This window comes from Ovis aries, chromosome 23 (genome assembly GCF_016772045.2).
Source record: "Ovis aries strain OAR_USU_Benz2616 breed Rambouillet chromosome 23, ARS-UI_Ramb_v3.0, whole genome shotgun sequence".
Classification (NCBI taxonomy): Eukaryota; Metazoa; Chordata; class Mammalia; order Artiodactyla; family Bovidae; genus Ovis; species Ovis aries.
The window spans coordinates 35,656,292-35,668,614 of NC_056076.1; the positions used below are offsets into that span (position 1 = coordinate 35,656,292).

The 12,323-nt window shown below is 41.4% G+C and overlaps 1 protein-coding gene and 1 long non-coding RNA gene across 4 annotated transcripts in view; one reads left to right on the top strand and one right to left on the bottom strand.

Moving 5' to 3' along the window:
• THOC1 (THO complex subunit 1) overlaps positions 1–8,112 on the bottom strand; it is a 36,431-nt gene extending 28,319 nt beyond the window's left edge. Inside the window, exons 1-6 of one of the 2 annotated variants that reach the window (XM_012103511.5) lie at positions 8,031–8,112; positions 6,563–6,656; positions 5,538–5,611; positions 5,384–5,444; positions 4,098–4,164; positions 189–307 (exon numbers count right to left, since the gene is read on the bottom strand). In XM_012103511.5, the coding sequence (XP_011958901.1) occupies positions 189–307; positions 4,098–4,164; positions 5,384–5,444; positions 5,538–5,611; positions 6,563–6,592 (351 nt within the window). In that variant the 5' untranslated portion in view covers positions 6,593–6,656; positions 8,031–8,112. The remainder of the gene's footprint in view (positions 1–188; positions 308–4,097; positions 4,165–5,383; positions 5,445–5,537; positions 5,612–6,562; positions 6,657–8,030) is intronic. The other variant, XM_027961077.3, reaches the window with a different exon arrangement.
• LOC114110482 (uncharacterized) overlaps positions 7,666–12,323 on the top strand; it is a 39,681-nt gene continuing 35,023 nt past the window's right edge. For both annotated transcript variants that reach the window (XR_009598214.1, XR_009598213.1), the window contains exon 1: positions 7,666–7,861. This is a non-coding gene — a long non-coding RNA (uncharacterized LOC114110482). The remainder of the gene's footprint in view (positions 7,862–12,323) is intronic.

A 12,323-nucleotide genomic window follows, 5' to 3' on the forward strand; every position in this document is an offset into this window, starting at 1 on the left:
GTCATTTTTATCTCCATGTGACTCTTACTTGGCTTTTCCAAGAAAGCAGAACACATAACTCTCATAAAGGTAAACTTTTTAGCAATCAGCAAAGTCAGAAATAAAAGCCACAAACAAAACAAACTACCCTCAGAACTCTGGATCTATAGAAAGCTAAAGACAGCAGAAAAAGAAACTAAGGCACTTACTGATTTCCAGGTAGCAACATTTCTTTCCACAAAAGTGAATATTGTGTCACACTGATCCAAAGGAAGACAGTCCAAAACATCTCCCAACAATACAAAAGGTGTAGATGCCGTACAAATACCTTCAAGTGGAGCACAAGCCAATTTAAAAGTTTACAATACGGCTGAGTAAAAGAGCTCATGCAAAAAATTCTGAAGATAATCTTAAAGGTACACTTTGTCCATCCTAACAAGGCTGTGAAAAGCAAGAAACAGAAGCAACCTAAAAGTCCCCAAGGAAGATATACTTAAGTGTATTTAAGTTTCGGTATGTGTCATCCTTGATAACCCTTCTAGAGCATTTAGTATATGTCAGGCACACCAAGTGCTTCACATACACTAACACACGTAATCCTCATAACCCTATGAGGGAGAGAATATTCTCTCCAGTTTACAGAATGGGAAAACTGAGACACAGAGAAGTTAAATGAGTTGCCCAAGATCACAGAGCCAGTAAGCAGTAGAGCTGGGATATGAACCCAGGCAGTCTGGCTTCACAGTCTGTTTTCTTCACCACTAAGCTATTCGAAAGAATATAATGCAGCCAATTAAAAATGACGGTTATGATTGACTATAATAACTTGGAAAATGCTTATGATTTAATGTCAAGTGAAAAAGGCAGGGTTCAAAACTGTATGGGTATTATGGTTATAACAATAAAATCTATTAAAAAGCCTAGAGAAGCTAAAATCATATACCAAAATAAATAGTAGTTTTTTGAAGTAGCAGAACTGGAACTAGTATTTTCCCATTTCCAAATGTTCTGTAATAATGCTAAATTTAAATTGTCTTTGTCATTTGAAAAGATCTAGTTCAAAAAAGATCACAAAAAAGTTTGATACTAATTTCAGTTCTTACTATACTTTTAAAATATACTGTTGTTTCAAAGAAAAAATTGGTAAAATAGAAAGCTATGTCTAAATTCAATCTTACTAAAGCAATAAACTAAAGACTTTAAGGTCATCTAGGCTAGTTAAAAATGCTTTTATTTCCCTACTCATTCTTCCTTCTATTTTTCGGTAATAGATACTAATACCTGTTACGAGTTTAGGAAAAGTAGCCACTTCAGCATGATATGTAAAAAAAGTATCTAGGGGCATTATTAGCCCCTAATACTGCATTAACACAGTAGTTCATAAACAGGAAGTAGTATTTCCAGCTCTGCACTGCACTGGAAAGATCACAGCTGGAATGTAATATGAGGGATACTGCCTAGAACTAGTGAGACATAAAGCAGCAAAGTTCAACTCAATGCAAAGGAAATCTGATCATCAGAACCAGCTAAGAGAAATCAAACGGTGAGCTTCAGTTACTGAGGGGAGACAGGACAGGCCAGAGACAAGACTGAACCAGATGACCTCCAAAGTCCTTCAACACTTAGATTTGTGATACTTTGTGTCCTGTTTATCCAAGAGATTAGAGAGACATACTCCCTGCCCTTAGCTGAAGTATAATTTGGCAAAATCACACACATTTAATTACAGAACTTAAGAAAATTACCTAGATTCCACTCTCAAAGATTCAGTAAAACTGAGTGAAAGCCTGGCAATTAATTTGAAAATGGAGCTTCACTGGTGATTCTGATGAGCTGGGTTATCACACGATTCCCCAAAACTATCACAACCCGTGTCCCAGCCTCTATGCTGCCCTCTGAGCTTCATCTTAACCTTGGCCACAGATACCCCTCCTGAGTTCCCAAACACCTTGCTACGTTCAAGCCTGCATGGTTTTGTTTACGATGTTTTCTGCCTAAATAGGCTTCTTCCTCTCTATCACATGGTAAATTCCTACTCAGTCTTTCAAAGCATATAGTACATACTGCATCTAAAATACTCTTCTGGTACTTCTGTGTAGACTACCACATCTCTGCTTCTGAAAGCCACTGCACATAAATTATAGTACTTATCATATCCAAACTGTTTATTATTATTATGTAGACTATGAGCTTTTTAAAGGTAGGCATTTTTGAAGGTTTTCACCAGTGGAGAGTCTGACACAACAGAAGCTCAATAAGTATCTGCCAAGTTGAGTTTAACAAAGCATGTTTATGGACAATTAGAAAATCTGTCACATAATAAACAATAATATTGGTTTCAAGAAGAAATTTTTCCCATCAAATTAAAATAAAAAGGTATTTAAATTTTTATTCATGGCTTAACTGAGTTAAGTCCATATCTTTCCCAAATAAAGTAAAAGTTTTAAACACAGACTTTGTATAACTTCAAGCATTTGCCAACAAACGTCTGTCTAGTCAAAGCTATGGTTTTTTCAGTAGTCATGTATGGATGTGAGAGTCCATAAAGAAAGCTGAGCACTGAAGAACTGATGCTTTTGAACTGTGGTGTTGGAGAAGACTCTTGAGAGTCCGTTGGACTGTAAGGAGATCCAACCAGTCCATCCTAAAGGAAATCAGTCCTGAACATTCACTGGAAGGACTGATGCTGAAGCTGAAGCTCCAGTACTTTGGCCACCTCATGTGAAGAACTGAGCCATTGGAAAAGACCCTGATGGTGGGCAAGATTGAGGGCAGAAGGAGAACGGGATACCAGAGGATGAGATGGTAGGATGGCATCACCGACTCGATGGACATGAGTTTGCGCAAGCTCCAGGAGTTGGCAATGGACAGGGAGGCCTGGCGTGCTGCAGTCCATAGGGTCGCAAAGAGTAGGACACTGAGTGACTGGACTGAACTGACTGAAGCATTAAAAACATTACCAGTTTACAAGAGTAATCATATCAGGATAATCAATGAAGTAAATGTTGCAAACTGTTTGACAGGAACTGGCAAGGAACACTCCATTGCAGTACTCGTTTGAATATGCTTAATAAATGAATGATGAATAAGCATTTCATACAAGTTTAACCCCTAAAGCCAAAATTTATGAACTACTTAAGTTCACAAAATTGCTTGCAGCTACACTGGAAGATCACTTTTACCTTGTGTGTTTCAGTTTTTTGGTAGGAATAAGTATCAAAATAATATATGTGAATAGTGCTTTACAGATTAAAAGGCACTTCTCACATAAATTATATGACTAAATCAAAGGAATATTTTAACAATACTAATGAAAAAAGAGTACTGATGAGCTACTTTTTCATTGCTTCTTTATGAAAATATTCAATGAGCTACTACTGTGTATTAGTCACTGTGTACTTACTACATGCCTTTTTAAAAGTCTGCTGAAACTACCTGCTACTACTCCTGGCCCATCTAACCAACCTCTACCGAATTTTCCTGCCAGCAGTTTCTCCCCATCCCACGCCTTTCTCACAGGTACTCTTTAGCACAGCATACAAAGCCCTTTACAAATGATCCTAACTTACGCTCCTTTCCTCATGGTTCTCATTATCCTCTCACCATCCTGCTCCAGCTTTTTTACAGCCCTTACACCCCAGCTCCTATGTTACAGTTTTCTTTCTAGCCCATCCTGGTCCCTTCAGACTCTGAAGTTTAAAGAATCACTTCAACTATACTTCATTCCCACTTCAATTACCCCCAATAAGACATTTACATGTGTTTCCTCCATGAACCACTAGGTTCCTTATAGGCAGGGAATATGTTTTATTCACCACTGAATCTCCAAGTCCTAGCTCAGTACCAGGCACATAGTAGATGCTCAATATATAGGCACTGGATGAATGAAGTAAGTGGCGAACAAAGGTATGTCAAAGTGTACACTGTATACTAGTGACAAGAAGTAACTGTGAGCTAATTTCAGTGGGACTTCTCGGCAATGGGGGTCGGTAGGCAGAATTTGAAAAATGAACAAAATCAACTAGGTAGAGAGGTATGGGGAGAATACATTTTCAATAAAGCATGTCAAGTCTAGGATTATTTTAAAACCAAACCAAACCAAACCAAACCATACTTACCTTCAGTTACTCCCCCAATAGCAAGAGAAATAATAGCTAAAACGTTTTCACATGATGAATGATTTATCTACCAACAAAGGAGAAAACAACTTAATTTAGGAACCAGAATTTAGACTAATTTGATAATAAGAAAAACATACCCTCTGACATTAAATTGATTATCACAAACATTGGATAAGGATATTTCTCACAGAGGATAAAACTACTAAGAATATTTTTTAAGTGAATGATAAGAGCCCTAACTGTAGAAGTATATTAAATAAATAAGCAGCAGGTGATTCACTTAAAATCCAAGAGTCTTGGGAAGATGGTTATATTAGCATGATTAAGCCTGTAAGCTAATCAAGTACAGATGCACTGAGGCCAATAAGTCACTCAAAGGCACCAGACAAAAGACTGGGCCAGGGGGATTAACTATACTAGTGCATCAATATGTCTGGGAAGGGTTTATTAATAATAGAAGAGAGATGATGCTTAGGTGTGATAATATCATAAAAACCAGCATTTATTGAGTGTTTATTAAGTGTCGTTTTATGCAACCCTGTAAAAATGGTGTTTCCTCTCTTACAAATGAAATTGAGGCTCAAAAAAGCAAGGTAACCTTGCCCAATGCCTGACAACAGGTGACTAGGACTGAAGAAGAAGACAAAATGAATACAGAACTGTCCTAAAGAATGGGACACTGTTTTATGGCCACTGGAAAAGAATCTAGCTTCTTGGGATCCAAGCTTTGCTAAATGAAGAATAAACTGTTGGAAGTTTTCCTTTTGAGTGCTCCACTAATGGTACACAAAGTCAGATTTTTCACGTTTAAATTTCTGTACTGAAGTTGGATAGGCTCTTGTTATCTATTACTAACTGAGAAGGAGGATGCTGATGAGGAAAATGAGGGCCTGGAATCCGTGCCGAACATCCTTGGACTAGACTTCTCATCCACTCCAGGATGTGTCGCTGTTTATACAGCAAAGACAGGGCCCATCTTCAAGTTCTAGTTCTTGTTCAGGAAGACCTCGTGTCAACTTTTCTTATACATATTCAATGGCAGAGGGCTCTGCTAATTTATTAAACCAAACTCTTAAATTGCACCTATGCTATCAAAACCCTTATTCATTATGTAACTCCTATGCTAACTATGACCAAGTTAGGTTTCACAGACTAAGCAGTTCACTCCAGGAAAAAATAGTCATGGTTAAATATCTATTCTAAGAATAAAAGCAAATTAAAAAACAATATTTACTAATCTGCCAGCAAAATTTTAACAATAAATAAAGGAAAAACATACTTACAATTTCTTCTTCTAGAACACCTCTAAAAGCCTGGTCAAGGGTACATTTTTTTTCATTTTCACTATTAAAAACAAAAAACACCTGCATTTTTAAAACAGCTCAGGGTAAGTATAAAGATTTCAATGAGCCCATGTCATGGATATTAATACCTTACCTTCCAGGTAACTGGCTAAAGGTATTCAACAAGGGCTTGATATTTTTGCTGTTCAGGGCCTCTCTCGTAGATTTCTAGAAGAAAAAAAAAAAAAAGCACATAAGTTGAAGGAATTTTTGTTCACTGAGAAACATACCACTCATTATTTGTATGTCTAACTAAAAAATGTTTATACCTGAGAAAAATTACCTGTCAGTTCAGCAGTAATTCTCATTCAAATGCTACTTTCTCATCACTTGAAGCTTGTTGAGAGCTTCCAAGCTCAGTTTTCTCATTCCAGGTTTTCCCGCCTACCTTTCCTTTAAATATGCTATTCATTCTGCTTTAAAAAATATCTCTTAAGTGGCCCCTTATTTATAGGTTTGGTTTCACAGCTTCCTCTAAAGGTCCTTAATAATGTTATCCCACTCAATCTATCCAACCTTACTTCCCAGTAACCCCAAACATATACTCTCCACTAGGCTGTAGCCTTTTTCCCATCATTTTCTATCAAGTTCACTCTAGTGTATCCATGCACATTGTTCTTCCCACACGCTCATGCAAATTCCTATCCATTCTTCAAGACTCAACAGAAGTCCCACCTCCTCTAGGTAGCTTGCACGGCACAGTCCCTGACATCAAGTAAACACTGATGTCTTAAAGTACTAAACCTGCTGACTGTCACAAAGTAGTCGTAACTGAAAAAGAAAAATACTGCCAAGTCATTCACTCTGTGAAAATTCACATACACTTGGAAAATCCTCTTGTTACCTCCCAGAAGTTACATTTATACTAGAAACGGTCCATTCCTGACTCTGTGAGTAGGCTGTGTAATCTTGGTGCATGCAAGCTCAGTGGTGTCCGACTTTTCGTGACCCCATGGACTGTACCCCGCCAGGCTCCTCTGTCCATGGGATTCTCCTGGCAAGAATACTGGAGCAGGTTGCCATTCCCTTTTCCAGGGGATCTTCCCCACCCAGGCAATGAACCCACATCTCCATTGCCTCCTTCACTGGCAGTTAGGAAGTTCGTAATCTAGAACATACCCCTTTGTCTCTGTGCTTCATTTTCCTCATCAGTTACATATCTGGGTTGTTGTAGATCCTTATTACCATCAGCAGCAGTGGCATCACCTGAGAACTTGTTAGAAATGCAGAATCTCAGGCCCCATTCCTACGGAACCAGAATCTCATTTAACAAGATCCCCAGGTGATCCCAACCCATGCTCAATCTTAAGAAGCACCGGGCTAAATGATCTCCTATCAAATGGTCCCTTCCAGGACTGATATGACCTTGGACACACCTAACAGTTTCTCCTCACAGAATTACAGAAAACTAGGGATGAACACAGTCAAACGACTTAGAACAGGGTTCTTCATTTGCTGATGGGCAACATAAAAAGATTACTGAGTCTGAAGTCAGAGAAAACAGTGAAGCAAATAATTTAACTTTTATGTTTTCAAACTATGGTGCTGGAGAAGACTCCTGAGAGCCCCTTGGACTGCAAGGAGATCAAAGCCGTCAACCCTAAAGGAAATCAACCCTAAATATTCTTTGAAAGGACTGATGCTGAAGCTCCAAACTTTGGCCACCTGATGCGAAAAGCCAACTCACTGGAAAAGACCCTGATGCTGGGAAAGACTGAAGGCAAGAGAAGGGGGTGACAGAGGATGAGATGGTTGGGTGGCATCACCGACTCAATGGACATGAATTTGAGCAATCTCCGGGACATGGTGAAGGACAGGAAGACTGGCATGCTGCAGTCCATGAGGTTGCAAAGGGTCGGACACGACTTAGCGACTGAACAACAACATAAGCGGGGGCTGGGGGGCGGGCTGTCTCAGTTTCTATCTCATCTACTGTGGATAATTAAACACCCTACTTCACAGAGCTATTCTGAGTTAAATAAGCTAAGATCAAAACGCTCTGTAAAGTGTTTCCCCAAATGCTTAAATTACTGTTCGCCAAGGCGGAAGAATAAAATGACAGTTGACAACCCTTCCCAAGCTGATCAGTTTGCCTCGCCCCACTTAGGACCGTCCTCATCGATCTCTAAGAGTGAGATACAAAGGGTTAAAGGGTGATGAATGAGCGGCGAGAAGAGCCACCTGGCAGTTAGAAGGCGGGGCGGGAGCCTGTTCTCTGGACTAAAACCATTCTCGCCTTCCCTCTAGAGAAGCCCCCTGCCAGTTCTGGAAACACCCGCCTGGCTAAGCGAGCACCGCAGAGAAGCAGGAACCAAAAGGAGGTAGTCTGCGGGTGAGCCCTCCACGGAGGGCGGAGGGTTCCGGGACTCGCCAGCGGAAAGGAGGCGGCGGACCGCAGAGGACTCTTGGAAGAGGCAGGTAAAGCGCCTTTGCCGCCTCCCCAGCCCACGACAGGGCCGGGAACCCGTCGCCGCGGCGCAACGCCTCTGTCCCCGCTTAACCCCAGTGCAAAATTCAAGTAATTTCAGGGAGAGGAGAGCAACAAATAGCGTTGGTCCGGGGCCGCGCCCACCAGCCCGCAACTCACCGTAAACCGCGTCCGCGCTTCGGGCAAACTGAAGAGCGGCGGCGTCGGAGACATCTTCTTGGCTGCGCGTGCCCGCCACTTCGTCGCGGCGCCCGCGGATGACGTCAGGCCGGGAGCAACGAGAGTGCCGGCTCCGTGCGCGGCTAGAGCGGCTTGTGGGCGCAGGGGCGGGTCCGGTGGCGTTTGGGAGCTTCCCTGGTGACGGAGGTCGGGAGGGTGTTGGAAGCTAGGGTTAGCCACTCAACGCCCGATCCGCGTTCGTGGTAACAACCTGTGGGGTGACTGCAGACTCGCGGCCTCGCGGGGGTTTTCCTGGTTTGGGAAGTCGGGTGAATGGCGGCTGGTTACGGCTCGATGGGCCGCAAGGGAAGGTAGTCGCTGTCTGAGAATCCAAGTCAGGCAGCTTATCCGGGAGCTCCGGGCTGGGGAGGTGACGGCAGTGGCCGTCGGATCAAAGTCCTTCTTCCCGCAGGAGTGGTCCCAGCTCCGGGTTCGCGCATCTGCCTTGCAGGTCGCGGGCCCTGTAGCTCAGGTGGGGTTCCATCTTCTGAGAAATAAAAATAATGCTTGTATCCCTGGGCTGTTGAGGAGCGTAAATGAAGTCGTGAAAGCAAGCGTGGCTTGTGTAGCAACGTAATGTGTGGGGATTCGTTCATTTTGCTGGCAGATAGAGCGCACTACTGAATGAGGAAGATTGTGGAGGAACTCAGTACTCGCCGCTGATTGGATAGTCGGTGGCGCCAAGTCCCAGGGTTAAGGCACCTGTTGCAAGACCTAGTCTTTTGTCCGGTTTCCTCCCTCGTCTCCATTCACTTGGCCAATGAGAAGCCAAGGGGCAGTCGTCTTTCCGTTGGCATTATGCGGTGGGGGAAGAAGCACTGACCCAAACACTTGCTACCAGCTCTTACCCACCTGCACGTGTTCCTAAGTGAAAGCCTGGCGCGCTTTACCTGGTTCCCTTCGTGGATATCCAGCGAGAGTACAGAATGCTAACAAAAATATAACTTTGCATAATCTTGTCCCTAAGTGGGAATTGTGAACAGTGATGGCTACCTGGAGCGTTGCAGGTTTTTTCAGAATCAATAGAATCGTTCAGGTTTGATTGTACAACGTACATTGCCAAATTGCTCAGATCAACTGGTATTAACTGATTTAAGAGCTGGTGTAATCGGATTGTTATCATATTATGGATGATTGTTCAATTCGGTTCATTCGCTCAGTTGTGTCCAACTCTTTGCAACCCTATGAATCCCAGCAGCCAGGCCTCCCTGTCCATCACCAGCTCCTGGAGTTTACCCAAACTCATGTCCATGGAGTTGGTGATGCCATCCAGCCATCTCATCCTCTGTTGTCGCCTTTTCCTCCTGCCTCCAATCCCTCCCAGCATCAGGGTCTTTTTCAATGAGTCAACTCTTCGCATGAGGTGGCCAAAGTATTGGAGTTTCAGCTTCAGCATCATTCCTTCCAATGAACACCCAGAACTGATATCCTTCAGAATGGACTGGTTGGATCTCCTTGCAGTCCAAGGGACTCTCAAGAGTCTTCTCCAACACCACACTTCAAAAGCATCAATTCTTTGGTGCTCAGCTTTCTTCACAGTCCAACTCTTACATCCATACGTGACCACTGGAAAAAAATATAGCCTTAACTAGACGGACCTTTGTTGGCAAAGTAATATCTCTGCTTTTTAATATGCTATCTAGGTTGCTCATAACTTTCCTTCCAAAGAGTAAGTATCTTTTAATTTCATGGCTGCAATCACCATCTGCAGTGATTTGGGAGCCCAAAAAAATAAAGTCTGACACTGTTTCCACTGTTTCCCCATCTATTTGCCATGAAGTGATGGGACCAGATGCCATGATCTTCGTTTTCTGAATGTTGAGCTTTAAGCCAACTTTTTCACTCTCCTCTTTCACTTTCATCAAGAGGCTTTTTAGTTCCTCTTCACTTTCTGCCATAAGGGTGGTATCATCTGCATATCTGAGGTTATTGATATTTCTCCCAGCAATCTTGATTCCAGCTTGTGTTTCTTCCAGCCCAGCGTTTCTCATGATGTACTCTGCATACAAGTTAAATAAGCAGGGTGGCAATATACAGCCTTGACAAGCTCCTTTTCTGATTTGGAACCAGTCTGTTGTTCCATGTCCAATTCTAACTGTTGCTTCCTGACCTGCATGTCGGTTTCTCAAGAGGCAGGTCAGGTGGTCTGGTATTCCCATCTCTTTAAGAATTTTCCACTGTTTATTGTGAGCCACACAGTCAAAGGCTTTGGCATAGTCAATAAAGCAGAAATAGACCTTTTTCTGGAACGCTCTTGCTTTTTCGATGATCCAGTGGATGTTGGCAATTTGATCTCTGGTTCCTCTGCCTTTTCTAAATCCAGCTTGAACATCTGGAAGTTCACAGTTCATGTATTGCTGAAGCCTGGCTTGGAGAATTTTGAGCATTACTTTACTAGCGTGTGAGATGAGTGTAATTGTGCGGTAGTTTGAGCATTCTTTGGCATTGCCTTTCTTTGGGATTGGAATGAAAACTGACCTTTTCCCAGTCTTGTGGCCACTGCTGAGTTTTCCAAATTTGCTGGCATACTGAGTGCAGCACTTTCACAGCATCATCTTTCAGAATTTGAAGTAGCTCAACTGGAGTTCTATCTCCTCCACTAACTTTGTGCATAGTGATGCTTCCTAAGGCCCACTTGACTTCACATTCCAGGATGTCTGGCTCTAGGTGAGTGATCACACCATCGTGATTATCTAGGTCATGACGATCTTTTTTGTACAGTTCTTCTGTGTATTCTTGCCACCTCTTCTTAATATCTTCTATTCTGTTAGGTCCATACGATTTCTGTCCTTTATTGTGCCCATCTTTGCATGAAATGTTCCCTTGGTATCTCTAATTTTCTTGAAGAGATCTCTAGTCTTTCCCATTCTGCTGTTTTCCTCTATTTCTTTGCATTGATCGCTGAGGAAGGCTTTCTTATCTCTCCTTGCAAATTGTAAATTTTATTTACACAAGAGGTAAATTTTTTATATATATATATAACAAAAATCCAAACGGGAGAAGAGCTTGAGTTTGTTGATACATCCATCAAAGTCTAGAATTTAAATTAGCCAAAAACTTAGAATTGTGAGTTTTTTTAAATCACACATTTGCTGTGCACCTGTGCTCTCTATAGGCAGTGGACAGGATTTCTTGAATGAATAGTAACTATACGTTTGAATGAACAAAACGATTTAGATTAATTGCTGTTTTGAGGAGCTGGCAATAAGACAAGGAAGGAGGCAATGCAATTTTAAAAGATACTCATCAAAAATCACTACCAGAGAAATGTTTGAGCATTTAGATGGTAAGAATGCCTTATAATTCCCAAGCACTTAACGTGTAAGACATTTGATCCTCTAAATGATATTTTAAGGTGAGTAACACAGCTATTATGCTCATTTTACACATGAGGAAGCAAACTCAAAGAGATGGGGTTCCTGATAGAGGTAGTTGGCCAAATGAGACTACCCATGGGTTTTGATTAGGATTTTTGAGTTCTTTATACTGTTACAGCGTCTGTAAGTAATAGTTGAGTTTAATCGAGTACCTCCTATGAGCCAGACACTTTTCTTGTATTATTCCTCCTCCTTAGCCTGACATTGTACATAACAGGCTTGTCTGTCCTGGGTCATATGTCTAGAGAAAGCTGTTTGGAATTTGAACCGCTAACTTTAATCCCAAAGCTTGCATTTTTCTTGAATCTTAACCCATAAATCTTTACAAAGCTATGAACCTAGTTAATGTCTCATAAATTATTCCTTATAATTAGAGAAGGGTGAGGATCATATTGTCATTTATAGCATAAATTTTCTACGTATGTAATAATACCATTCCAAAGGCAGACATCCAGTAATGCATAAACTCTTTAATTGGGCACCTCTTTTTCCTCCTATGTTAGTGCACAATTGTATAAACAGTTAGTACATAACTGTATAAAACTTCAAATAGCCAAAGCAGTCTTGAGAAAGGATAAAACTGAAAGTATCACTTCCTGATTAAAAAAAAAAATTACAAACTACAGTAATCAAAATAATATGGTGCTGGCATAAGAACAGATGTGTAGACCAATGGAACAGAATGGAGAGCCCCCAAATAAATATATGGTCATATATTTTATATTTATATACGGCCAACATATCTTCAATAAGAGTGCTCAGAACACACAATGGGAATAGGATAGTCTCTTCAATAAATGATGTTGGGAGGACTTCTTTGGTGGTCCAGTGGTTAAGACTGCACACTTCCAATGCA